Below are 23,609 nucleotides of genomic sequence, written 5' to 3' on the forward strand. Positions count from 1 at the left end.
CTTACCTTCGGAAGCTCAAACAGGTTACAGTTGTAGAAACGCCTGCGCCAGGTGCAATGCCTGATTTCCTGTGCACACACAAAATTCACTCTCACGAAGCGTACAAGTCTTACTTTCCGAATGGACGCAGTATTCTGCACAGGACACTCGTGATCACAATCAATCGAAGCACGTACTTTAGCACAATCTGAACAGGTACCGGTGCGAAACGCGGAAAATTCAGGAAGCCGCAAACCAGTCGATGTCGAGGCGCGAGCGGCGACGTTTGGCAATGAATTCAAAATTCTAAAATCGTCTGACAGCTCTGACGTTTCTACGGTAGAAATGTCACCTGGGCTCAATCGGTGATGCTATAAAAATCGAAATGGCTTTTGAAAAATATTTCAAAAACATAATTAAAATGTAATTATATATTTACATATAGCATTGATTTCGTGGCATTCCAAACGAAACCGTTATAAATAATTTGCTTAGTTTAAAAATATTTCAAACGAGCAAGAAATCCCACCTCTCGTATTCAGCAACTCGTTTTGATAGCTGTCAAACAAAGTCAGCATACAGTATTTTGTTTTGAGTTCGTAAATCTTCGATATCGATATCGTATTTAGATTTAGTGTGATGGCAGAGCCGAATCAAGCGATCAAAAAGGCGTCTCTGAGTGAGCAAGAACGCGATCTTGAACACCAAGCCTTTATCGAGTTTCAAAAGTAAGTAGTCTACTGAAGCCCCGTCTTACACAAACTCATTTCTCGTCTCTCAAGAGCCGATTACCAGGCATGCCTGAAAACGCTGCAAAAGCTGCTGAAAACCCAGGACGCAAATCCAAAGGTGCTGCACAACAAGTCGGTGGTGGAGTTCTACAACAGTGATCTCCGTCGCTATGATCAGTTCCGCACCGCTATGACACAGCACACGGGATTGCTGGGAGAAATACGAGCCGTGGAAATCAAAGACCGTGAGTCGTGTGCCGCCTATGTGAACCAGGCGATCGTTTTGTACCACTTCAAACAGCCTTTGGCCGCTCTAAAGATCATGCTGGCTGTGATGACCCACTTTGATCGGCTGGATGACTATCTGCTGCGTAGGGCCGGTATTTTCACGGTGCACCTGCTGCTCGACACAAATCAACCGAAGAAGGCGAACCGGTTGCTGGGGATGCTGCAGAATCGCTTGGGCATTCAAGTTTACGCCATACTGAGCGACTCGGACGAGGATGAACCGCTGATCGATAATGAGAGCAGGAAGGACATCTCCGAGCTGCAGTTCGAGGAGTTTCGCAAAGAGTTCCGCTTGATACTGATTCGTTCGAATCTGCTAAATGGCAAGAAGAATATGTCGATTCCGTTGGAAGACACTTCCGAGTACTCGATACTGAAAGGGCACCAGTATTTTCTTGGCAACGACTACCAGATGGCGGCCAAGGAGCTGTCGAAACAGTTTACCAACGACCCGGTGAGCGTACAGCGACACGGAGAAGACCAAAACACGGTGCTGGCCAACGATATGGGTGTGATTCACTTTTCGGTGAAGCACTACGCGCTTGCCGCTCGGTTCTTCCAGCAAGCGCTGCTCTTCGATCAATCCGCCACCGAGGATACGTCCACGGAGAAGGTGGAGGGGTCGCCACTGTACTGTGTCGGTGCCACAAAGCGACCGGAAATCCTGTACAACCACGGGCTGGCTCTGCTTCACTTACAGCGGCCGAAGGAAGCGTTCGAATGTTTGCTGATCGTGCTGAACTCGTTCCACAACAATCCGCGGCTTTGGCTGCGACTGGCCGAGTGCTGCATAATGGTGCACCGGCAGGAGAAGCTGAAGCAAAAGAAAAACATTTCACAAGGTTCGGTCGGAAACGGTGTGCATAGGAAGTACGTTCTAAGCCCAGCCCCGAAAACGCCCGTCTCGGACGGTAACCAATCGCTCGCGATACCCGCCACGACGCTCGAATTTGGGGCGCTCTGTCTGCGCAATTCGGTAACGTTGCTCGAGTTGCACGAACCGGAACTTGTGCGACAGACGGAAAACTGTGACCGGTCGGTGGCGTGGGATAAGGTGTACGAGGGGGTACCCTGCAATCCTTCGTTGCCGATGAAGCTGGCCTCGTTTAACAAACTAAAGTGCGCCGTTCTGGCGGCGTACAGTTACGTGCTCAACAGCCTTGGCGAATATAGCTTGGCATTGAAGTACGCCAAACAGATGCTCACCGTGAAGGACCTCCCGCAATCATATCTGTGCGTTTATAGCATTTTACTCATTAAATTAAATTCTAATCGACCTCTTTTTTTGCACAGGTTACTTTCGCACATGTATTCTGCGGAAGCGTTGGTCATGATGAATCGCCCACTAGAGGCGCTCAACTATCTGGAACCGAAGTTTATCACTGAGCTGACCGGAGACGATTTCGGTATGCGAGCTTCGCCACATTGGAACGTCAATTCCGCCGATGCAGCCCAAACCGTGATGCACTACAACCGGGCGGTGATATTAATGCTGAAAGGTGACTACGAACAGGCGAAAGTGTCGATGAATGCTTGTAATCACCCGCTGGTAGTGCCAAACCTGAAAATGTTGAATGTGTACCAGGAGCTGCTGCTGGGAAACTACGACAAAGTCCGGCTCTTAATACGGTACGACTCGCCGCATCTAATTTAATTTGAGCAATAAAATTATTTTCTGTAGGAAATGGAATAGGAATAGTAACATTTTCAAAAATTAATTTTACGCTAGTTTTCACGCTTCGTGTAGCCGCCTAGATAAAACTTTGCCTTATCGTACTAAATTGTTCTAAATTCGTGTTCAGCATCTGCTGACAAAACAGCTGTCAAACGAAGGGATTGACATTCGTGAGAACTTTCAGCCACAAACAGTCGGTTTTTCGGCCACTTGCCGAAAGACCTGGAATTCTTGCTGGAAAAGCCTGGAATTCGTGCTGATTAACGCCTTAAGATGCGTTCAAACTGACGCCGGTCCTTTGGAAGAGGAAAGGGTAAAGTTACGTGAATCGCGTCTCGAGCTGCGGCACAGGGCTGCGGGGCTGCTACTCCGGGGACTCCAACGTGGTCGTAAGATAGTTCGCGAAAGATAACGGCCAAAAATGTACTCACTGGAGTATCTCAAAAGCCCGGAGCTGGTAGTGAAAGTCCAGGAATACTTTGGAATCGTTTACGAACGGAACCACGCGAATGGTGTCCCTTTGCCGAACGGGAAGTCGGCGACTCCGACCCGAAACGGTGTGCAAAGCAATGGATTGGCGAATGGGTGCGCCACCGGAAATCATGGTGGTGACAAGAAGAAGATCGATGATAATGCTTATCGTGTGACTAACAATTTTTGGTACGTGCTGTTCATCGTGGGCACCGAACTAGGGGATGAGATCTTCTATGCCACATTTATCCCTTTCTGGTTTTGGAACGTAGACAGTGCCGTCGGTAGACGGGTGGTAATGCTGTGGTCCGCGATTATGTATGTTGGTACGAGAGATCCGCTAGCCAGGTCCACCGGTGGCCAACGCGTTGTCTACGAATAATACTTTTAACATTTGTTTTTTAGGGCAAAGCCTTAAGGACATTATACGGTGGCCACGACCAACGTATCCTGTGGCTAGGTTGCAGAAAAAGTGGGGCCTGGAATACGGCATGCCCTCGACACACGCGATGGTCTCGGTAGCGATTCCCTTTTCCGTGTTGATCTATACCTACAATCGGTACATCTACTCCTTGCCCATCGGACTGGCGATAGCGGTAGTTTGGTGTTCGGTGATTTGCGTAAGCCGAGTTTACCTTGGAATGCACAGTGTATTGGTGAGTGAGAGCGGCCCACGCGTATCAACCCAACCTAACAACCCAGGCCCTTTCGCTCAATTGCAGGACATTATAGCAGGATTGTTGCTGGTAGTTTTGTTGATGATTCCTTTGATTCCGTTAGTGGATCGATTGGATATCATAATCGTCACATCCCGTTGGTCACCACTGTTCGTGCTATCCATATCGATACTGCTGATTGTGTTTTACCCGGATTCGGGTAAATGGACCCCAACCAGGTAACAGAGTGCACGCCAACTTGTTCTTCTCTTTAACCATTGCAAGTTTCTCTTAATTCAGGGGCGACACAGCGCTGACGGTAAGCGTTTGTGCCGGCATCGAATTGGGTGCATGGTTGCACTATCATTTGGGCGAATTCCAGCAACCGATACAACCACCACCGTACGAAGTCATCTGGCCGTCGTACTCCATGCTCGGGTTGTTACTGCTGCGAACCGTCCTTGGTCTGTGTTGTATCGTGGCTTCGCGTGCTTTCGCCAAATCGATTTCCTATGCGTTCGTCTGCTTTCTGCTCGGACGAGACAAGAACGAGTTACGCCGATCGGAGAACACACTCGAGAACAAGAACAAAATTATCGTCGAACTGTCGTACAAACTGTTCACCTACGGTGTGATTGGCTTCAACACGCAGTACCTGTTACCCAGTGTATTCAAATTGCTCAATATCGGGCGACCGGATTTCTACACGGAAATCTAATTCCACGTGAAACAGCTAGTGTAGTTATCGCAAAGCGCAACACGCATAACATTCCATCCACCACCCTGGCTCTTTAGTTTCTAGGACAGCATCATCACCAATCTTCCAGTAGCAAAACGAGCAGTACAAACAGGACCGTACTGATTTGGGAATACACAGAACCCGTTCTCCACTGGCTTATGCTACGCATTTATCAAGCAACTTTGAATAGCGTCACGATTATCGCTACACTCACTTGCAATAATCTACTTTCGTAGTATACGATACATGTGAACAAATCATATGACAGATTTGTAGTTTCCGATACTCCTTTTCAGACTCTAATCTCACTTTCTCCACGAGCACAGTTTCAAAGTGTTTGTGCGAATAAGGTTGTAGGTAACAGCAGCACAAATTGCCACAAAGATCTACAAATTCCGACTTACAATAATGCGATTAGTTCATCGTTCATCATCATCATGACCCTTAAAGGGCTTCCTGGGCAATGCGAAGGGCTCGACGGAAATCGGGACGATCGTTTGAAAAGTTCGAGCTTACTTAGCGCAACTGGCAAACCGCACACCAATTGCAACGAATTCAAACTGCCCCTAGTACGACCAAATCGTAAGCAGCGTCCCTTCCTCGTAAGGTCCTAACATGGGCCAGCAAATGCAAAGTATTCTAGTCTCCGCGAGGAAATGATAGGAGAGAGCCTGCGACAGTGGAACAGGGGCAATAAAGTGAACGATGTTTTTGCTACCACTGGCAGCAAAGGGCAGAACGTTTTGTAGCTAAAGTTTCAAAGACAAATCATTTCGTAACGAATTAAGCTTCACGCGAGGTATAGTTAGTGATTTGGTAGTGTGTAGTGAGGTCGAGGGAGGGAATAATAAAGGAAACTAAAATCAAATTTGCTTCCAGCCGTTTTGACCAATCGCGTCGAATTCAAATGACATGAAAAGCGCCTTTTAGAAAAATAAATTATGAATTTAAACTTCGATAACGATGCTTTTTAATTTGTTCGCTCTATTATGCCACGCTCAAAAGCTGAAAGAAGTGTAGCGTTTTACGAACAAATTGTGTATGCAAATTTGATGAGATAGTCTCCAGTCTTAAGCTCACTCAATTTTAAACATTCATCAATGATTCTGGCAGATTTAATGATATTGTACAGTGTTTTGTGCAAACCAACAACAAGTGTGTGGTGATCAGGTTCGTGAGATAACTTTCCAATAGACAATGGATAGGATGGATTCACACGCGATCGCTTAACATGATCGTGACCTCTCAATTTTCCAAACAAACTGTTTGCGAAGAGACGAATGAGCACACCACTCAAAATCTCTATAATAAAAAAAAAAAAAAAAAAAAAAAACTGTTTGCTTTAAAAATAGCATTTTCGCAAAAAATAATCGGGTTCATTTTTGATTCTTATATACATTTTACGGAAAAAAGCTATGATTGAATGAATAAGAAAAAAAACAATTGGCCCAGCACCATGGTCACACTGCAATAAACCGATAACGACACGACACGCAGCCTTCGTTCGATAAAAAACGTATTTATTGCCAAGGTCACAGGTTGTTTGGTTTTTAGCGTGTAAACTTTTTGCCTCCACCACCTATTAACTTTACAATGTACCATGGAACCATGTATTGCACAATGGACCAAAAGGGCCAGTTGTTGCGATATGCTTCACTTTTCTCTAGGAGGAACTAGTACGTCGGAATGGGTGTAGCTATATAAAAACAGTTAAAAATGGTCAATTACGACATAAGTACTATCTACACCAATCACCGTTCTGGCGACGAATTGCTGTTACAATTCGTCCTTTGAGCGTCACAAAGGTAAGTGCAGGTATTCGGCAATGAATACGCGAAATACCCGAATCAAGTTTCGAACCGTCGGTAAATCAACGATATCTGCGTTGTCTGTCGGTTGGTGCCAAACATCCGGAAACGGACTCGGAATTATGTGCAAAATTGGTACGCCCCGCCGTAGGAAAGGAATGTGATCGTCTTCAATGCCGGCACTGAAGGAATGAGGTTGGAAGTAAGCGATGGTTTGCTGCTTCGGGGACACACTGCTGGTACTGTAATTTTCGAGGTGGCTCACCTCATCGAGCCGTTTCTCGGCCGATATGAGCTGCACGTACCACTTTTCCGTCTCGGGGAAGTAACTGTAAAATTTCGGCTCCGGCATACCAAGCAGATCGAGTAGGACTAGCATGTCCATCGTTTTCAGGCGATCCTCCTGCTCCCATCGCGCCGCCAGGTGACGCGCACCGTAAATCGAATCCGTGGCGGTCCAGCGCTCGAAAGCCTCCTCGCCATCGAAGAAAATGAATTGCAGGCCTACGTCCGTGTTTTCGCGCACAGCTGCGAGGTATGGGCTCATCGAGCTGGCGATGGTCAGCATCATCGCGCAAGGAACGGCCGAATCGGTGGCACCGATGAAGCCTTGGTTCGGAAAGTATTTGCTATCGTAATGGCACGCCAGCACGAGATTCCGCTGGGCGTTAGGGTTGAGTGTCGCGATCACGTTCGAAAACTGTAGCTTTCCGAAAATGGGCACCGTGTCTTCGAATTCATCTACCTCGACCGTCCACGATAGTTGGCGCATATGATCAATAAGGAAGTTTTTCACTCCTTCGTGGCCTTCGCTGCCGACCACTCTTTCGACGAGCAGCTTGCTCAAAGCCTCATCCATCTCAAAGGGTGCCTCTGCCAACCGGTGAAGGCCATCGACGGAGAGCTGCGACGGAGCGTGCCGTTGCTAAAAGCAAATAATTATCAATCCATCAAGGCCATGCGACGTGGTTGCCAAATTTTTCGGCAAGGGTGACTAACCGATGTACTTACCACATTTTTCTGGGCGTGAGCGTGCGAGACAATAAGTGCTATCACTGGAAAGTAAAGGAGAGTTTGCACTCGTGGCATTTTGGGTTGATTGATTAATATCACAAGGTGCGATAGCAAATCTTCGCGGCGCGGCAAGAATTTTTCGAACCGTTCCCCAAGATTGCCGTTCCACGATTGAGCAACTGATTTGTCAGTTCTGTTATGACTTTTGTATCGAATCCTGAATTCTTGAATGTAAACAACGCAACGTGAAACGTTTTTGTGTCAAATTCCATAAAAGTTTTCCATAAAGTTGTTTTCAGGAAGCGCAGTGGTTGATTGTTTATGTGTTTAGTGTAAATTTTAGCATTTTAGACAAAATGCCACACCGGAAAAAGGTAAATGTGCAATTGGATGCGTTGAAGTGATGCTTACCTAACGGTTTTTTGGCAGTCGACCAGCACAACCGAGTCCAGTAGCGCCAGTTCATCGGATTCGGATTCAAGCGGCTCGGATTCGGGAAGCTCCGGTGGTTCCGACTCCGGTAGTTCTAGCAGCGATTCGTCTAGCTCACAAGAATCTCGCAACAACGGAAATAATGCAGCACCTCCCGGCTCTAGCACAAACGGTAACACTGAGTGCCAGTGTCGGCACGTTGCGTGATGATCGGCCTTTCACTTTGTTCCACTATTTTTAGCTTCGTTATCGAAAACCAACGAGCGTCGTCGTAGTTCCGAGGTGGTGAGTGCTGCTAGCAAGCTAGGAGGAACGAATAGTAGGGCTGAGGCCGCCAAGGAACGGCAGAATGCGGCTAAGCAAAAGAAGCTTTCGAAAAGTTCCATTTCTTCAAGCGACGACGACGACTCCGAACCCGAACCGAGCCAAGCAAAGTCTACTGGGGCTCAGAAAAAAGGCCCATCGGCTGATTTGGGGAAGAAAAAACCGACTTCCTCGGCTCTTGGGAAGGATGCGAAATCTGTACCGATCACCGGGGGCAAAGTACCACCTTCTGTCATCAAGCAACAGCAGCAACAGCACCATCACCCGAGCGCGGTCCCCCTTACCAAGGGCGCAGCCAAGGCCAGCACAGTTGTGAAAAGTTTACATAAACCCAACAACAACGGATCTGCCGGTAGTGGCGTTGGTGTAAAAAAGGCGGCTTCTAATGCCTCTACGATCACGCCGGCAACGAAGGCAAAAAAGAAAAGTATTTTCTCACCCGTTAATTCGTCGGAATCGGACGACGAAAAAGCGCCGGAAAAGCAGGACTTGAATGATCGGCGAACGTCAAGCTCCAGTTCGACTTGCGGCAATGCTGTGCCGGGCGGTGGTGGTCCAACGGGTGGCGGTGGATCCGATCAGTCCGATAAGAATGCTTCCGGATCAGGCAGCTCGGCAATCAACTCCTGCGCTCAGCAGCGTGGCCGTGGTCGGCCACGAAAAGCTTCGCTTCAAGCAACCAGCGCAATGAAACCTGTTGCGCAAGTAAAGCCACAACCGGCCGCCGGAAGTGGCAACAGTAAAGTGAGCCCGCCAGTTCCCGCAAGCAAATCGGTGAAGTCGTCCATGACCAACCTCTCATCGGCCACGTCCAGCTCAAGCGATTCGTCATCCAGTGGAACGTCGGATTCGGAAACGGAATCGTCCGACGACTCGTCACCCTCGCCAGCCGTAATGCCACAGTTGAAAAACTCGACCAATCCCATCAAGCGACTACTCGAACGAACACCTCAAAAAACCAACTCAAAAGACGTCCCGTCGACGGCAGCCGTAGCCGCAGGATCTGGGTCGGACACGGAAACAACCAAACAGACCCGCAAGTTGACGCGATCCGCGAGCACGCGCAAATCAAAGCATCTGCTTGGGAAGAATGCTTCCGATACGGACTCGGAAGCGGATAGTGTGAAGCACCGGTCGGCGTCAAAGAGTCCGGTAAAAAAACCACCAGGTGCTCCATCGAAGGGTAAGGCCAAGAACAATCTGGCCAGTTTGAGTACCAGTAAGCGGTTGAATGATAAACCGAAGGAATCGGTCGTCGAGGAGGCACCAGTTGAGCGGTGCTGTCCGGTAGAAAAGTGCGATTCACTCGGCCACATGGGTGGCGTATTCGAGAAACACTTTACGCTGGAGGCCTGCCCGTTGTACCACAATATGACAATCGAACAAACGAAGCAGCTGCTGGTGGAGCGTAAACAGCGCGAAGAGGAGCGCCGTCGTTCGGTGCCGGTGTATGAGAATTCGAAGAAGATTCAAACTCCCGACCAGAAGGTTTACGCGCAAAAGATTCGCGACATACGGTTGCGATTTAAGCCCTCACCGCCACCCCCACCAGGACCGGGTACGGAGCGACCGAAACCACTTCTCGATCGCGACGGTAATGAAATTGAACCCGAACCCAATCTGGAGGGTCTAGTGCCAGATTACGATCTGCAGCTGTTCCGGGAAGCACAGGCGCTATCGAGTGAAAGCATCGACAAGGAGCTGGGCGACATGGTGACGGGGAAGGGAACGAAGTACATCTCGATGGGTCGCCACTGTATGCAGGTGTGGTACCAGTCGCCATATCCGGATGACGCCACCAGGCTTCCCAAACTTTACTTGTGCGAGTTCTGCCTGCGTTACCAAAAGTCTGAGGTGGGCATGAAGCGGCACGCGGCCAAATGCGTTTGGCGGCATCCACCGGGTGATGAGGTAGTAGGATCTTGGAACGGAGAGAGCCTCCGAATGGCGCTTTTCACGCATTTTCGTTTTGCATTTTCAGATCTATCGCAAAAACAAACTTGGCGTGTGGCAGGTGGACGGTAAGCGACACAAACAGTACTGTCAGCACCTGTGTTTGCTGGCCAAGTTTTTCCTAGACCACAAAACGCTCTACTACGATGTGGAACCGTTCCTGTTTTACGTTATGACGCTCGCAGATAACGATGGATGCCACACGGTGGGATATTTTAGCAAGGTGAGTACCAACACCCCTAGGTTGCTAGAGTCCGTAAGGTTCGTTGTTGCCACGCCATTGGTTGTTATAGATTGTTACAGTAAGAAACAGAGATCAACATTGTCTCTGCGGTTGTAGCGGTCGGATAAGAAGAAGAATCACTTATCGCGGTAGCGGTCCAAAACAGAAGTGTAACCATTGCGCCGACAGCGACCTCTGTCGTTTCATGGCAAACGCTTGATGAAGCTGAAATATTTCACCACTGCGGCTTCGCTGAATATTTTCAGCCAAACCGTTGCCGCTGCAAATACTAATTGAATGTCCTTTTGGCTCTACGATTTTATCGAATTTTCGATCCCTACGAAGACTTTTTGATTGATACGAGTCATTTTGGGTATATACGGGAATTTGGTACCAATGCATGGTACGTCGTTAGCCTGCGTGTAGCGTGAAAGCAGCTGAAAAATTAGTCACCATGAGTCCTCCTGGCAATGACGAATCAAATCGATTGAAAACTGTACAAAAAAAACTCACCCAACCACCGAGAGCTTCCGCACAGCTTGCGCCTTGGTTCCACCTGCAAAGAGGTCACAGAGATGGGTTAACAATGAGGAAATTGTAGATGATAAATGAGATCAAGTGAGATAACGATCGCTAGAGCGAGATGGTGTCATCATCACCATCACCACCATCATCTGGCGTATCCTTTCGGGTCGGGCCCGAGGTTGGTGTACGGCCCCGGTTCGGTTCGGTTTAAAATATACGGCGCAAACCACCAGCAAGCCACCACCACCGAAGGCTGCCGGTAAACGCCCGTCTGGCGGGGCCAATGACCGACACCAGACGAAAACCGGGAGAGAGTTCGCAAACCATCGAACGGGCCGGCAGCACAGCAGCAGCGCGCGGCTGCTGCGCTCGTCTCGTGGTACGCTGTCTGTTCCTGTTCCTGTTTCTGTTCGTTTCATCTCGCCGTGCGCCACACGCCGACATCCCACACCACGATTCGGTGCTTTGGCGTGAAGTATAGCGGAAGTAAAGGTTTTTGCTTCCTGGTTCGTCACACTCGCTTCCGCCGTCGCACCGTCGCGGCCAGACGGACAGACGGCCCGGACCTTTCTACACATTTTTGGACATTTTCGTTGGTCACCGCCCCCTCGATCGTATCGAACTGTCCCGGCGGTGTCCCAGACCACCCGGAGGATGCTTTTGTGAATGCTGATGAAGGGAGCTGTTTTGTTTTTAATTATTTTACTGCATTTAGTTGCAAAAGTGACCGACGAGGGGACATGTTTTCAGCGCTTCTTGGTCGCAGGGCGCACCTTGTTGTCTCACTTTTCCCGTTCCGTGTTATCTCAATGTTCGACTCTCCCGGAGATTCGGTTCGGGTTGCGAAAGGTGTGTTTATACCGACGATAGGTGCGCAAAACTGAGTGCAGCGCACGGGGGCAAGGTGTGAGCGTGATTTATTTCTGTTTATTTTATCTAAAGTTTATTAAAGTTCGCTTTTTTGCCTGGTCGCGGCTGCTTCCATGGAGGCGATTCTTTGCTTCCGAATACTTGTAAACCCTTGCCCGGCACCCAGCGGTAGTTTACGAGGCGAGAAAAGCAAAACAAGCAATTAACATTCAAAGGTCTTTGACCGGTCCGGTGGCTGCGACGGAACGGGTGTTTCCCCAAAATTGTACGCTCTCGGCGAGGAGTAATCAAAATGCAGCTGCGCTGATCACCAACAATCCTTTCGCCAGCCGAGTGTCGCGAACACGGCCAAGTGGCACGTGAATGTTGGATTTAGCAGAACGTCCAACGACCTCACCCCAGGTTCGTTGACGGAACGGAGTGGACAGGATCGTACCTGGCCGTCTGGTCAAATCCCCGTGAACGTGAGTCTTTTTTCGCGTCTTCCATTGTGAACAGGATTCCTGGTTGATGATGCTTCATTCTTGTGAGGCCCCTCTCCGTGTGTCCACGACTGCTGCCGCTCATTTGTTGGCTCTGTCTTCCGAGGGCTGCACGTGGAGTGCGGCTAAGGCAAATCTTGCCATGATTGGCGATTATGGGCATTGAAATTGGTTTGAAATTTTCCAATTTTCCATGCCCTGTCTCTTGCTCACTTCGCAAACCAACGTCCCCTAACGAGTGGACGCGCTCTGGAGCGATGAGTGGGCCCTCTTATTGCACCGTTTCGAGCCCTTTAAGTACTTCTCTAAGGACAATTATTATGATTTGATTTTATGTGATCCTACTAGCGGGCTAGGGAGCACCGAGTTTTGGGCAAGCCGAGTTGCCCTACGGCCGGAGACCGTGGTCCCGTGGTGAGCTGTTTGTTTACGCAACGAGTCTGCTTGTAGGAAATGAATCTCTGTGTTTATTTTAGGCTCACCACTTGGTATGTCGTAATGCAGGGAATAGATGCCCGGAACTGGACTCCACGGAAGAGTTTCGTGCAAATTTGATGCCCCGATATTTGCCACTTCTTTCAGCAGTTGGACTTTCGGCGGCGTAGTTCAACGTACCGATGGGGATAGTTTTTCCGCTAAAAAATGCGAAAAACTTCGACGATTTATTCGACGCCTTCGGACCGGTCTGAGGGCGGCGACCGTCTTCTACACACACCTTTATTTGAGAAGGGCGTTGTGCAACCAGGCGTCTCCACCGTGCGGCCCCTCGATGCCGTTGCCTCGCCGTTGCGGTGGTTGACCAGTTTTCCACAGCATCCACCGAGCGCTCCTTGTTCTGTGTGTATTATTGCGCAGTGGCATAGGGCCACTGGCCTTCCCGGAAGTGCATAGCCCAGTGTTCGGAGCCTCCTTCCGAAGGCTTCTTCGGAGGGGCTTTTCGTCTGTGTGTGTACGAGCACTGTGTGACGTAGCCATCCCAGGAACGGGATGCACCGCTCTGCCTCCGGGTAACGTGTATGGGTGTTTGTGTGCGCTGCAGAGACGGGGCATCGTACGCCAAGCGTGTGCAATGAATTGGTCAATGAACTTTCGAACTACGATCCGGAACGACGAGATCGAAAGTCCTGGCGGTGTCGGTGCCGCGGGTGCGCAGGGGTTTGACTCGTGGCCAGCCCAGAACTCCTCTACGCGAGCGTAGCGTACCTGGTTTTGGGCCGGCCAGCATCCTGCCCGTTGGCGTGGTTTTTCTGCAGCAGTAACTCCGACTGCGTCGGACGACCGGCCGCCTGCGCCGTCGTCGTCGTCGTCATCGTTGACCGCAGCCAGACGTCTGGGGTTAACTTTTGCGACCCTCCCGCTCTCGCTGTCTGGGTTGGGCCGCCCGGGAAGGGGTTCTGGCATGTCTAGACGCTCTCACCCACACACCCCGACGTTGGACGGAGAGATTCAAAAGTTATTCGATCAGCCGGTACCGGGGACACAGACGGTGACGTCGTCTCACCGCAGCGTTAACTAACCAGGAGGGTGGGAGGGTGTGCGGTGGTGTGTGAGATTTTGAAAATTTACAACCACCATCCAGGGGCCACGGCCACGGTTCCGCTAGCGCGGCGGAACACACAACCGTTGATTGGTTCCCCGAAGGAAACGCCGCGCAAGGACGCAAAACCAGCGCCTCTCCCTCTCTCTCCCTCTAGCCACGCAGTCAGTCTCCGTATTGACAATATAAATAAAATAGAATGTCACAAAAATTGCTCATCGATTTTATTATTCATCCCCCCCGGGCCAGGCATCCCGGCATCACCGAGGGAGGTTCCCCGTTATCCTTCGGTGCGCACTTCCCCCCCCCCGCGTCCCTGTTTGGCATTTATTTTCGCGCATTAGGATCCGCGAATTATCCTTTTTCTCTCTTGCGCTTCTCGCCGGGTGGTTCACCTGGCGGGGTTCCCGCCGGCGGCTGGCCGACTGTTGCAAACGATGCAATCAAAATTTCAATGACCCCAAACGCGCTAGACGCACAACCAACCCTCTCTCACGGCTGCTGGTGCTGGTTCCGGTTGTTTCGGTATGTGTGGACCGAAAGGCCGCGACGGTGACGGTGGGTTCGGAACTGGTTTTCGATTTGCAAGGACGCGCACGCCAGGATAACGAAGTGGTTTTGGGCAGCAGAGCGAGAGAGAGAGAGCGAGAGAGTAGGGTGCCACCGGGCAGAGCAGCACCGGAGTCGGTGTCGTCCGACCATCCATCCGCCACAGACAGGCCAGAGGGGGTCGCGCCCGGGAGCAAGGGGAGGCGGCTGGGATGCTACCACCGAGGGGTGTTCGCCGTCGTCGTCGCCGCGAGATGCTGTCCGTCCGGGTCCGTCGAGTGGTGGAAGTATGTCGAGGGCATTGTATACATAAATGCCCGTCCCCCCCCGTCCGCCAGATTCATCCCGCGCGCGCTTCTGGCGGCGCGTCTGGCGTCTGGCTTTGTTTTTTCTTCACTTCACTCTTCACCGTAGGTCTGCGCCGAGTCGCGAGAGAGAGAGAGAGAGAGAGACGAGAAAGATCAGTACTCTACACAAGGACGACCCATACCAGCTGGAAGCACTCCGAGCCGGCAGAGAGAGCGGAATAGTACGAAAGAGAGTAAATCGAGCAACGGAAGGATACGGACTCTCCCCACGCTGGTGGGCGCTTTGGATGTTGCTTTCCGTCCTGTGTGTCCCTGACTGGGTGAAGGTGAAGGACGAGTACGCGAGCCCTGTTGCCGCATCAGACCGGCACCCGGCACGAGCACGAGCGAGAGAAGCTCAACAACATCAACACTGCAACGCCAAGTAACTCCACGCGCCCCCGGTCGCGGTCTGCAGGATCGCCGGGAATCTGCGTCCCGGTGCCGCGCTGTGTACAGCTGCTGCTCGCTTGGTGTGAGTTGTGTCTGGGTCTGGGTGCTGATGACGGCATCGCCTCAAATCGCCTCTCGTCCTTCGGATGGGCCGAACACACACACAGGAACTGCAGTTACTACGCGAGGCCACGCGCGAGTATATAAGCGTCATCTAGCGGCGTCATCGTCTGCAGACTGCCTCTCTCTGTCGCTCTCTCTGCGCGTGTCGTGTTATCCCGATTCCATCGTAAATACTATGCCAACGAACTCTCCAAACTCCGAGGTTGGTGTGGTGGTCCGTCTCGGGCCCACCCTAGAGGCCTATGCCGTGTGTGTCCCGGGGGCGCGCTGCTGCGAATGTCTGCGTGTCTGGAAATGTGGAGCACGTAGCGTGCGCTTAGTCTAGACCCGGCCGGGACATCATTTCCCCAGCCTGGCTGCTGGGGATGCCTCTGCTTCCGTAGTAGTAGAGTGGAACCCGCGCACGTTCCCATTCAGCATCTGGATCGGAGCGTTCGCTCGCTCTCTACAACCACGCCACATCCGGTCGGGATCGTTCTGTGTTCCGCTTTGTGTGTCCGCTGTTGTGGTGTTTGTGGCGTGCCCGTTATACTACGCGCGGTGTGCAGCCCGTGGCGCGGCCCGGGGTGCGTAGTAAATGGAGTGCCGCCAAACCAACGACCATGGGGAAGGTCAACGAGACCTGGCAGCGCGAGAATGCGTTGCCGCACCGAGTGGCCTTTGGTTGGGTGAAATTCGGTCATTGCCCTTTCTTTTTTGCCGGGACGCGCGAGACGCGTCCATCATGCCGGGAACACGAGGGAACGGCTGCCGGTGTCGCGCCCCGGGAACTTCCTCCCAGAACTCCTGTCGGGCGTGTCGTGCGTTTCGGGCCATCCGTCAGCGGCACGCCACGGTGCACCAAACTCGGGACCAAAGTCGAGCCCCCCGGACCCGGCCTAGGATATACCGGGAGTTTCCGCGCCGAGTTTCCGTCTAGTGACGCTAGTAGAGACGCAGGCGGGCCGCTAGCGTGTTTAATATGTATATATTTAATAAACGGTTGATAATATGCGGATCGCGTAGGGTGCCGGAGTTGCCGGATGTTGCCAAGGTTCCGCGCGCGGACGGGAGTGTGTTTGTCGCGCGGCGTACGACAAAAGATGAATGCATGTCCGCGTCGTCTGCGTAGGAGTCGGTCCCCGGGGCCAGCCCCAGCCAGGAAACGCATCCAGAGATGATGCTCCCGGGCACCGCTCCCGGGAATAGCGGGATATCGGCCGGGATTGCCGGGCTTTGCGCTGCGCACTTACACAAGGGCACCCTAGACACGGAGCGCGGGAGACCGAAGCAGACCGGCCAGGGGATGGGACCAGACAGCGTGGGGTGTGAGTAACCCGAGAAGGCAGCCGAATAGGAAGCTGGATAATAAAATTTGATGCCGCACCGACCGATTCCTTGCGCCAGCCCGCCATCCAGCCATTGTGCGAGTTTATGTTTCCGCGGCTTGGATATTGGCGGGATGTTTTCGGGTGAGTGTGGACGGTCTGTACAACAGTTATATTTTTTATTATTTCTTGATTCACTTTAGCTCGTCCGCGTACGGGGCGCGGAGTTTGGCCTCCGCGTTGGCTGGGTGTTGTCTGGGCTGGCGACCCGCGCGCCACGCGGTTCCGCTAGCGACGCGTCTGATCCTTTGTGTGGTGCGTCCGATCCGGGCGTTTGTGGCTGATTGGAACCCGCTGGAGAGAGAGAGAGAGAGCCGGAAGCGAACGCTGCACGCTTAATTCGTTTCCAGACTCTAGAACCCCAGCTCGGGATGGTAAGAATCGAAGTTATTGTTGCGTGCAGTCCTCGGTCGGACCCTTCGGAGCACCCTCTGCTAGAGTGGGGGTCGCCCGTTTTTTTGTCACAACTGATTTTAATACCAATTATCTGATTGATGTGTGCCGTGGGGGTGCTCCTGTTTTGGAGCGCTGCAACAACAACAACGCGCACCACACCACTCGTCCTGGATGAGGCCCTTGCCGTTGTGTGGTTCTTTGTTGCTGCGGTATGTCAGCTTGGGTTTCGGCAGTTTTGAACGGTGTTTAGTGAAGCAATAGAGGATGGTGCTCGTCGGTGGTGCGAAAATGACTGTCAGTCGGTGAGCTGCGTCCACTGCCTCGGGCGCTGGGCGGAATGCAGTTTTGGCCGTGACTATTTGCACCGGTCGCTAATGGCAACAGCAAAGGACTCTGGAAAGGCTAGTTGTCTAATGTAAATTTAACGTGCTACCCGACGTCGCGTCGCTTGGCAACCACTCGGAACTTAATCGCGCTCGATGCATGACTTTAGTAAACTCAGGAGATGGCCCAACAAGCCAACGTCTTAAATATTGTATCCTAATCCTAATTCTGCCCTAATCAATGGACGTCACACCTTATGAGTCTGATTATATTTAGCATAAAGTTTGATGGTTAGATTTGTTGATTGATCAAACCGTGCGCAGTCGTGTTCGAACCCACCAACAGAGGGCGCACCAAGCATGAACTGAAATTCGGTTAGAACACGACGATGTTAAATGAATGTTGTTCCTAGTTAACGTTTGTTTTATTTACAACCATCAGTTACATTGGCCGGAACGAAGTTTGCGAAGTCGCGTGCGGGATTTTAAGATAAGAGAATTGTTTTTTTTCTCTGCTAAGGTCTGCTGGGTAATATTTTAGCCGAATGAAATAAAAGTCCCCTTAGGTGGGTGCTTCGACAGTATCTGTAAGCTGACCTCAGGACCGACGTCCTGTTGGTTGGGGGTTCCTTTACTCAGCAATGAGCAAAAAGGCCGCGAGATTAATTTTTGTGAAAGTACATTTACAAGCAAAACGCTGTGACCGAGACCGGCCTCATTCGCCTTCGCTCACCTACGCACGGTCCGTTCGCTCCTGATTTGGTGATAATTTATTGGGGTTTTTTGTCCGGCACCGACGGCCACGGGACCGACCGAACCGGAGCGCGTGGTTGAGACATAAAAGACATGTTTGGCCTTACTTCGCACCCGTCGCGGTGGTTTTTCTTATAAATCTTTAAACAAGAAAACCATACAATAAAAATTAACCGCGAAAAAGCTGAAGAAGATTTATTGCACTCAATTTGTCGTTTAGCTCGAAACTTGTCAGCTACCTACTCGCTACGCGGTCAGTACGGGGCCTAATGAATAATTTCACGCCTTTTCTTTCTCTTGCGGCCTGACGAAGAAAAAAAACCAAAGTGGCGAATGAAAAATCCAAAGTAATGTGGACATTATTAAACCCGAACGAGGAGACACCGGGGGTCAGTGGTTGTTGGCGGCCTCCGTTCGGTGCTGGCGCTGTCACCAAGGCAGGAAAAATACGATTAATGTGCCCGAAAATGTTATGCAAAGCGTACCTACCCAACAATAAAGGGCAAATAAATTTTCAACTCATAATTAACCTGACAACGCTCCGGGCTTTCCTGGTGTCCGAGTTCATTTTTGCCGTTCCGAGCACGGGCAGACGTCTTTGGAGCCCAACGATGGTCAGTTATGAAGTTATGTTTGCTCCAGCGGTTTGAAGCGTACGCGATTTGCAGCATGTAATCAGCTTTGGAGATTGTTTGCTTAAATCATACCCCGGGTTTTCTGTGCAGGCCTCTCCCCTTCCGTCCGTTGGTCCGTTGATGCATTTCTTTGGCGCGGTTGCACTTTGAATTGAATGCAAATGATTTCGAGTTTGGGTGGAAAGTTGGATTTATGGGCGTATATTTTCCGCAGCAGCGCGATACATTCACTTACTCGCCCATTGGTCCCACCAAAGAACCGCAGCGTTGCATCGTTCGTTAATCATTTCGGTAAATCATCCCGCATTTCGCTTTTATTGCATCATCTTGGGAGTATTGTACCGTAAGGAATCGGAAGAGGTGTGATCTCACCCAAAAGCAACTAACTTTTGTGTTTAGCAACTGTTTCTTTATAAATACGGCACGGTCCGTTCTTCTAAAAAACTGTCTCTTTTAAACTTATTTAAACAGCTATGCTTTCTAAGGCCTTATTTGACAAGCCTTGCAATTGTCTGTTCTTATTTAATATTTTATTGCTTTGTGTTGCTTGTTATTGTCGTTTAAGACATGCAAAATTCATTCGATTAACTTCATGGTTTTCGCTACTTTCTGAAATTAAGTGTTTCAGGACCGAAAATAACAGCACCATAATATACTGTGATTAGAAAATCTTATTAGGTAGAATGTTTCATTGCAAAGAAGCAATGATTGATTAAACTGTTAGAGCACTGTTAGAGAACAAAGTCCTGGTTTGTTGTCGAAAATTAATCTTTTTGGGATAACGAAAGATACTTGAACTTAAAAAATGCTTAATAATACTGCTTGCTGGTAGAAACAATATTTATTGGAGCATACTTTTCAAATAAAAAAGGTAATAATAAGAATGCCAATAGAAAGTAATTGATTTATTTTTAATAAGCCGAAGCGCCCAATTTAAAAAGATACCCAGAGCAGATTGTTAAGAACAGATAAACCGACGAAGCAGTTGATACAAACAAGAAAAGGGTTTTCAACATACGTTTTAAAACTGTCGCTTATATATTTGAAACGTGTCAATACTTAGCACTGTTCCCTTATCAGCACTGTTTCCTTATCAAATTTGAGCAACTGGCAAACTTTGACATGTTTTATGTCTTCGATTTATGCTTCAAGGTCAAAGAACTGTCTTTGTTGTGTTTCGCCACCAAAAACCTTCACGTCACAGTTCCGCACGGTTCCGGCCTGTTTCTGTTTTCCGGCAGTTACCCTCTTCTATTCCGCATTCTCGGCTAAACAAGTCATTTGCACACGAGCACATGTAGGTGATAGGGCGCTGCGGGGCCACCTGCGTACCGCAAAACCGCGCCCGGCGAATCGCGCAAACCGGTAGCCCGCGCGCTCGTAACAGATAGTTTTAATATTTTCCGCCAGGTACCTAATTTTCCGACCATTTCCAGATGCCATTCGAGCGGTTCTGGCGGCCGGTTTTAACTACCCCTTTGCTAGTTTTTTTCCTTTCGTGCCGGCGCAAAAAACGCGGAGCAGTCGAGCCCGCGGCCATCAATCGGCCGCGTTACCGTTCTCTTTTTTTTTCGGTGTGCCTTCCACTCGAATCTCAACTGCGCCGCGGTTTCATTCATAAATGTGGCCCCTTCACCGGCCGAAAAGGAAAAAAAGGTAACCCCCGCTCACCGCACCGGTGGGTGCACCTCCTCCGCCCCGCCCCACGGGGTGGGAGCGGTTTTGGTTAATGGTTCCTCTAGTGTACCAGCAATGGCTGGACGGCGAGCGGGAATATTTGCGCTAAAACCCGCGAACTTGCTCTCCTTAGCGGGCCGCTGCTAGATCGTGAAAATCGTATCAGCGGCATCTTCGTTCCCAAGGCGCGGGACCGTGGGTACCAGATCCGGCCGGCGATGGCCAGCCGGAGGCGGTGCGGTAGCCGGAGCGGTTGCTGCTCGGCTGAAGCCGCCGTTGGCCGCCGGTTTCCAAATCGCACTATGCTCCAAATGAATGTACATAAATTAGCACATATTTTGTATGGATTACCTATTAGGTGAACTGTTTTCCTACCGCCGCCCCACTCGCTATCTCGCTCTCTCTCTCTCTCTCTCTCTCTCTCTCTCTCTCTCTCTCTCTCTCTCTTTCGCTCTTTCTGGGTTCTTATCGGTTGCCTGCTGGTGCTGGCCTTTTCGCCTCTCATGATGCTCATCATCACCGGGCCGGGCGGTGCCTCTAGGGTCTTGGCGCCTCCAAAACCGGAGTCAATGATTCCTTTGCCGGCGAAAGAAAATGGAAAGGCAGCAAGGTACTCTACAACGGTGACTACTGGGTCGTGGTTTGTGCGGTGCCAGTGAAGCTGTTGCTACTGCACGAAGGATTTGGGGGCTTAGCGCAAGGTTTAGCCGCGCAGCCAGTTAGCCCCACTTTGTCAAGTTCCTTTTCTTCCTACTCGGCCGGGGCACGGTGGGATTGCTGCATGGCCAAAAGAGTTTTCTGAGGCACGCCTTTGGAGTGCGTTTCGACGATACCCACAATTTTGATCCTCGTATCTCGTGACTATGGAGTCTGGTGCAAATAAGGATTACTCCTAGCTGACATCGGAGCTTCGTTCCGTCTAAAATAGATTTTTGGTGTACTATAAACATCGAAGATCATCATTCGACGAAGAGTTATTGAAAATTAGTTAGGATCATTAAAATTTTTGAAAGAAAACTAAGTAAATCTGTGTATTATGCCTCACTTTCATAAGGCGTTGTGCAGACATTCACATTATTCATCGTTTATTAGAAACCCTTACATGGGGATTTTAACCGAATTGAACCGAATTTCTCCGATTTGTCGAACCGACCGACGAATTTAACCGAATTTCTGTTCAACCTTAAGGCCCATAGTTTGATGTATTTCTAGACTATAATATAGTTGTATAGTCCGAATATCAATTGAGAATTGTATTCTTACCCTAATATTGCTATTTATCTGAAGAGGAACGTTCGAAATTGTAATTCGTTCTGCAGTCGTCCTTAATGTCCTTAGTCCCTTAGCCGAAGCTTTCTTTACTTTCACAGTGATCGCCGGAGATAAAAAAAACATAAGAGCATGCTAATGCCGCAACTTCGGGCCTAATCTGCCGTCCTATTGTGCACGGATTCTGGCAGTGTTCGCTCCATAGCCCTAACTGGTGGCACTATCGGGTAGCACTTCTGTAGCTCCATATCGAACTACTCTGGCCAGATTGGTCAGTAATGAGTTGTTCGAACTCCTAAGGCACAGGGAGCAAAAGGGTTGGTCAGCGGTGACGGGTGGCGCCTGAAGGCTCAAGAGATAGATCGCGGGAAGCTAGATATCACCGGAAATTACCAGACTTAATGTTCCGTGGCACCGTAGTAGTCGATCTTGAAGCGTAAAATTTAAGCAACCCGAGCCGAGCCGTCAACGTTTGGTTCCGAATTCTTCCGCTGCTGGGCTTCCTGCGATCCGTATTGGTTTTGTAGCGAAACACGTGTAATCTTTATTTATTGTGGGCCCAAGACAGGAAAAAATATGTCTCAATAATAAACCACTGTGGTGTGTGTGGGAGGCGTGACATGGAGCCAAAAAAGCATTTAATTGGTATTCTATCGTCCCCCGTCCCTAATCAGATGGGAATAGAAACGGTTGGATTACAGCAAGAAAAAAAGGCCGGTTCCGAATAATTAGTGTTAATGATGGTTTAATTTCGATAGAGCGCTTGTTTAGAGTCAACAACGATCATGTTTCAATAAACAGTCCGTGTCGGAACTTCGGGCTGTCTTTTTGATTATATGAAGGTGGGTTCGTTTTTTGTTTGCTTCTTTACGAGCCTGATCAGGGACAGTAAAGCTTAACGGCTTAGGTGATAATAGCAGCTAAATTTATCGATGCGAATCGGATATTTAATCGCTACCGAAAAGACAGAGAACGATCATCTCCTTGAACAGCTGCACAGAACACTTGAACTCTGTGTGCGTACGTTTTTTTTATATTCTTTGTGGCTTTGAATAACTCCACTTAAATCGTTTAGTAACAAAGATTCGTTTAGTTAGTTCGAACTGAGCATTATCAACCGATTCGGTTCCTTCCTTTTACTTTGCCTTTTCAAACATCTATTTTACTTCGCGTCACCATTTAGCACCATTCACTTTTTGCTAATGTCGCGTTACTTTGAGCCTCCGAGCATCTGGGTCATCCACTCCGCTTTATTACTATTATTTTTCATTTCTTAAATTAACTCCTAGGTCAACAGCTTAGGTTTACGGTGTGGTAAAAAATGGTAAAATTTTTTAACACCATCTCACCATTCCGAGAGCCCCATCATGGTTGATGGGGTTCCAGCAACAGCAGCGTTTTTGCCATGTCCGACGTTCGTTTGCTACCCCCGACACTGTCCGTGAATGTCCGATGGTTATCATTAACACCGACGACCGCGCACTAGCTCCGACTCTGATGATCACCATTGATGCCCCGTTTGGGTCAGGATTGCATGGTCGGGTATCATGCTATTAGGAGTATTGACATCACACGGTTTCTCGATGCTCATCATTATCCTCTTCTCTTCGTGCGGAAGCTCCCCGGAGCCCGGAATGCCTCTGGTCGAGCGCGAGACCGCACGGTTTTGTGGCTTCCGTGGAGAAAATGAGAGCAAAAAGAAAAACAAATACTTATGCAACAGCAGCAGGGCTAGAAGTTCTTGGGTTCTGTCGAGCTGCCTGCGAGCCATTTGAATCTAGTTGATAGAGATCTCCTCGGAAGCCTCGGAAGCGGTCCCTCACACTACGGCGGTTGAGCAGGTTTTATGAGACGCAATTAACAAAATATATTGAATCAGATATATTAACAACAATAAAAGGCAAGCACTGGAAAGCGGCACACAGCAGCGACTTCGGTGGATTCGGTGGACGACCCTTCCGGGGCCACTGTATGCCCAAGGTGGTGTTGGCGGTTTAGTGTGGGTTTTTTTCTTCGTGCCACCGAATTCAGAATGAGTTCATATTTTCCCCAAAACTCGCAATGGAAATG

General features: G+C 49.8%; 4 protein-coding genes across 5 annotated transcripts in view; 3 read left to right on the forward strand and 1 right to left on the reverse strand.

Moving 5' to 3' along the window:
• The first annotated feature begins 586 nt into the window (after positions 1-586).
• LOC131210874 (CCR4-NOT transcription complex subunit 10) lies at positions 587-2,652 on the forward strand. 2 transcript variants are annotated; one of them, XM_058204183.1, is made up of 3 exons: positions 587-707; positions 762-2,231; positions 2,292-2,652. In XM_058204183.1, the coding sequence occupies exons 1-3, from the start codon at positions 619-621 to the stop codon at positions 2,650-2,652; spliced, it is 1,920 nt and encodes a 639-aa protein (XP_058060166.1). In that variant the 5' UTR covers positions 587-618. The 2 variants fall into 2 exon arrangements, with proteins under 2 accessions (XP_058060166.1, XP_058060167.1); XM_058204184.1 differs by having other exon boundaries at positions 614-707; positions 799-2,231.
• Positions 2,653-2,915: 263 nt separating this feature from the next.
• Positions 2,916-5,457, forward strand: LOC131210875 (sphingosine-1-phosphate phosphatase 1-like). Its single transcript, XM_058204185.1, has 4 exons — positions 2,916-3,470; positions 3,550-3,800; positions 3,867-4,039; positions 4,101-5,457. The coding sequence occupies exons 1-4, from the start codon at positions 3,095-3,097 to the stop codon at positions 4,516-4,518; spliced, it is 1,218 nt and encodes a 405-aa protein (XP_058060168.1). The 5' UTR covers positions 2,916-3,094; the 3' UTR covers positions 4,519-5,457.
• A 702-nt stretch (positions 5,458-6,159) lies between these two features.
• Positions 6,160-7,518, reverse strand: LOC131211636 (glutaminyl-peptide cyclotransferase-like). The gene is made up of 2 exons (XM_058205201.1): positions 7,359-7,518; positions 6,160-7,272 (listed from the first exon to the last, which is right to left on the reverse strand). The coding sequence occupies exons 1-2, from the start codon at positions 7,434-7,436 to the stop codon at positions 6,337-6,339; spliced, it is 1,014 nt and encodes a 337-aa protein (XP_058061184.1). The 5' UTR covers positions 7,437-7,518; the 3' UTR covers positions 6,160-6,336.
• A 199-nt stretch (positions 7,519-7,717) lies between these two features.
• The window catches only part of LOC131211635 (histone acetyltransferase KAT7), a 58,309-nt gene continuing 42,417 nt past the window's right edge, over positions 7,718-23,609 (forward strand). The window contains exons 1-4 of the mRNA XM_058205200.1: positions 7,718-7,735; positions 7,791-7,965; positions 8,035-10,028; positions 10,099-10,293. Coding sequence (XP_058061183.1) covers positions 7,718-7,735; positions 7,791-7,965; positions 8,035-10,028; positions 10,099-10,293 — 2,382 coding nt within the window. The remainder of the gene's footprint in view (positions 7,736-7,790; positions 7,966-8,034; positions 10,029-10,098; positions 10,294-23,609) is intronic.

This window comes from Anopheles bellator, chromosome 2, assembly GCF_943735745.2.
Source record: "Anopheles bellator chromosome 2, idAnoBellAS_SP24_06.2, whole genome shotgun sequence".
Classification (NCBI taxonomy): domain Eukaryota; kingdom Metazoa; phylum Arthropoda; class Insecta; order Diptera; family Culicidae; genus Anopheles; species Anopheles bellator.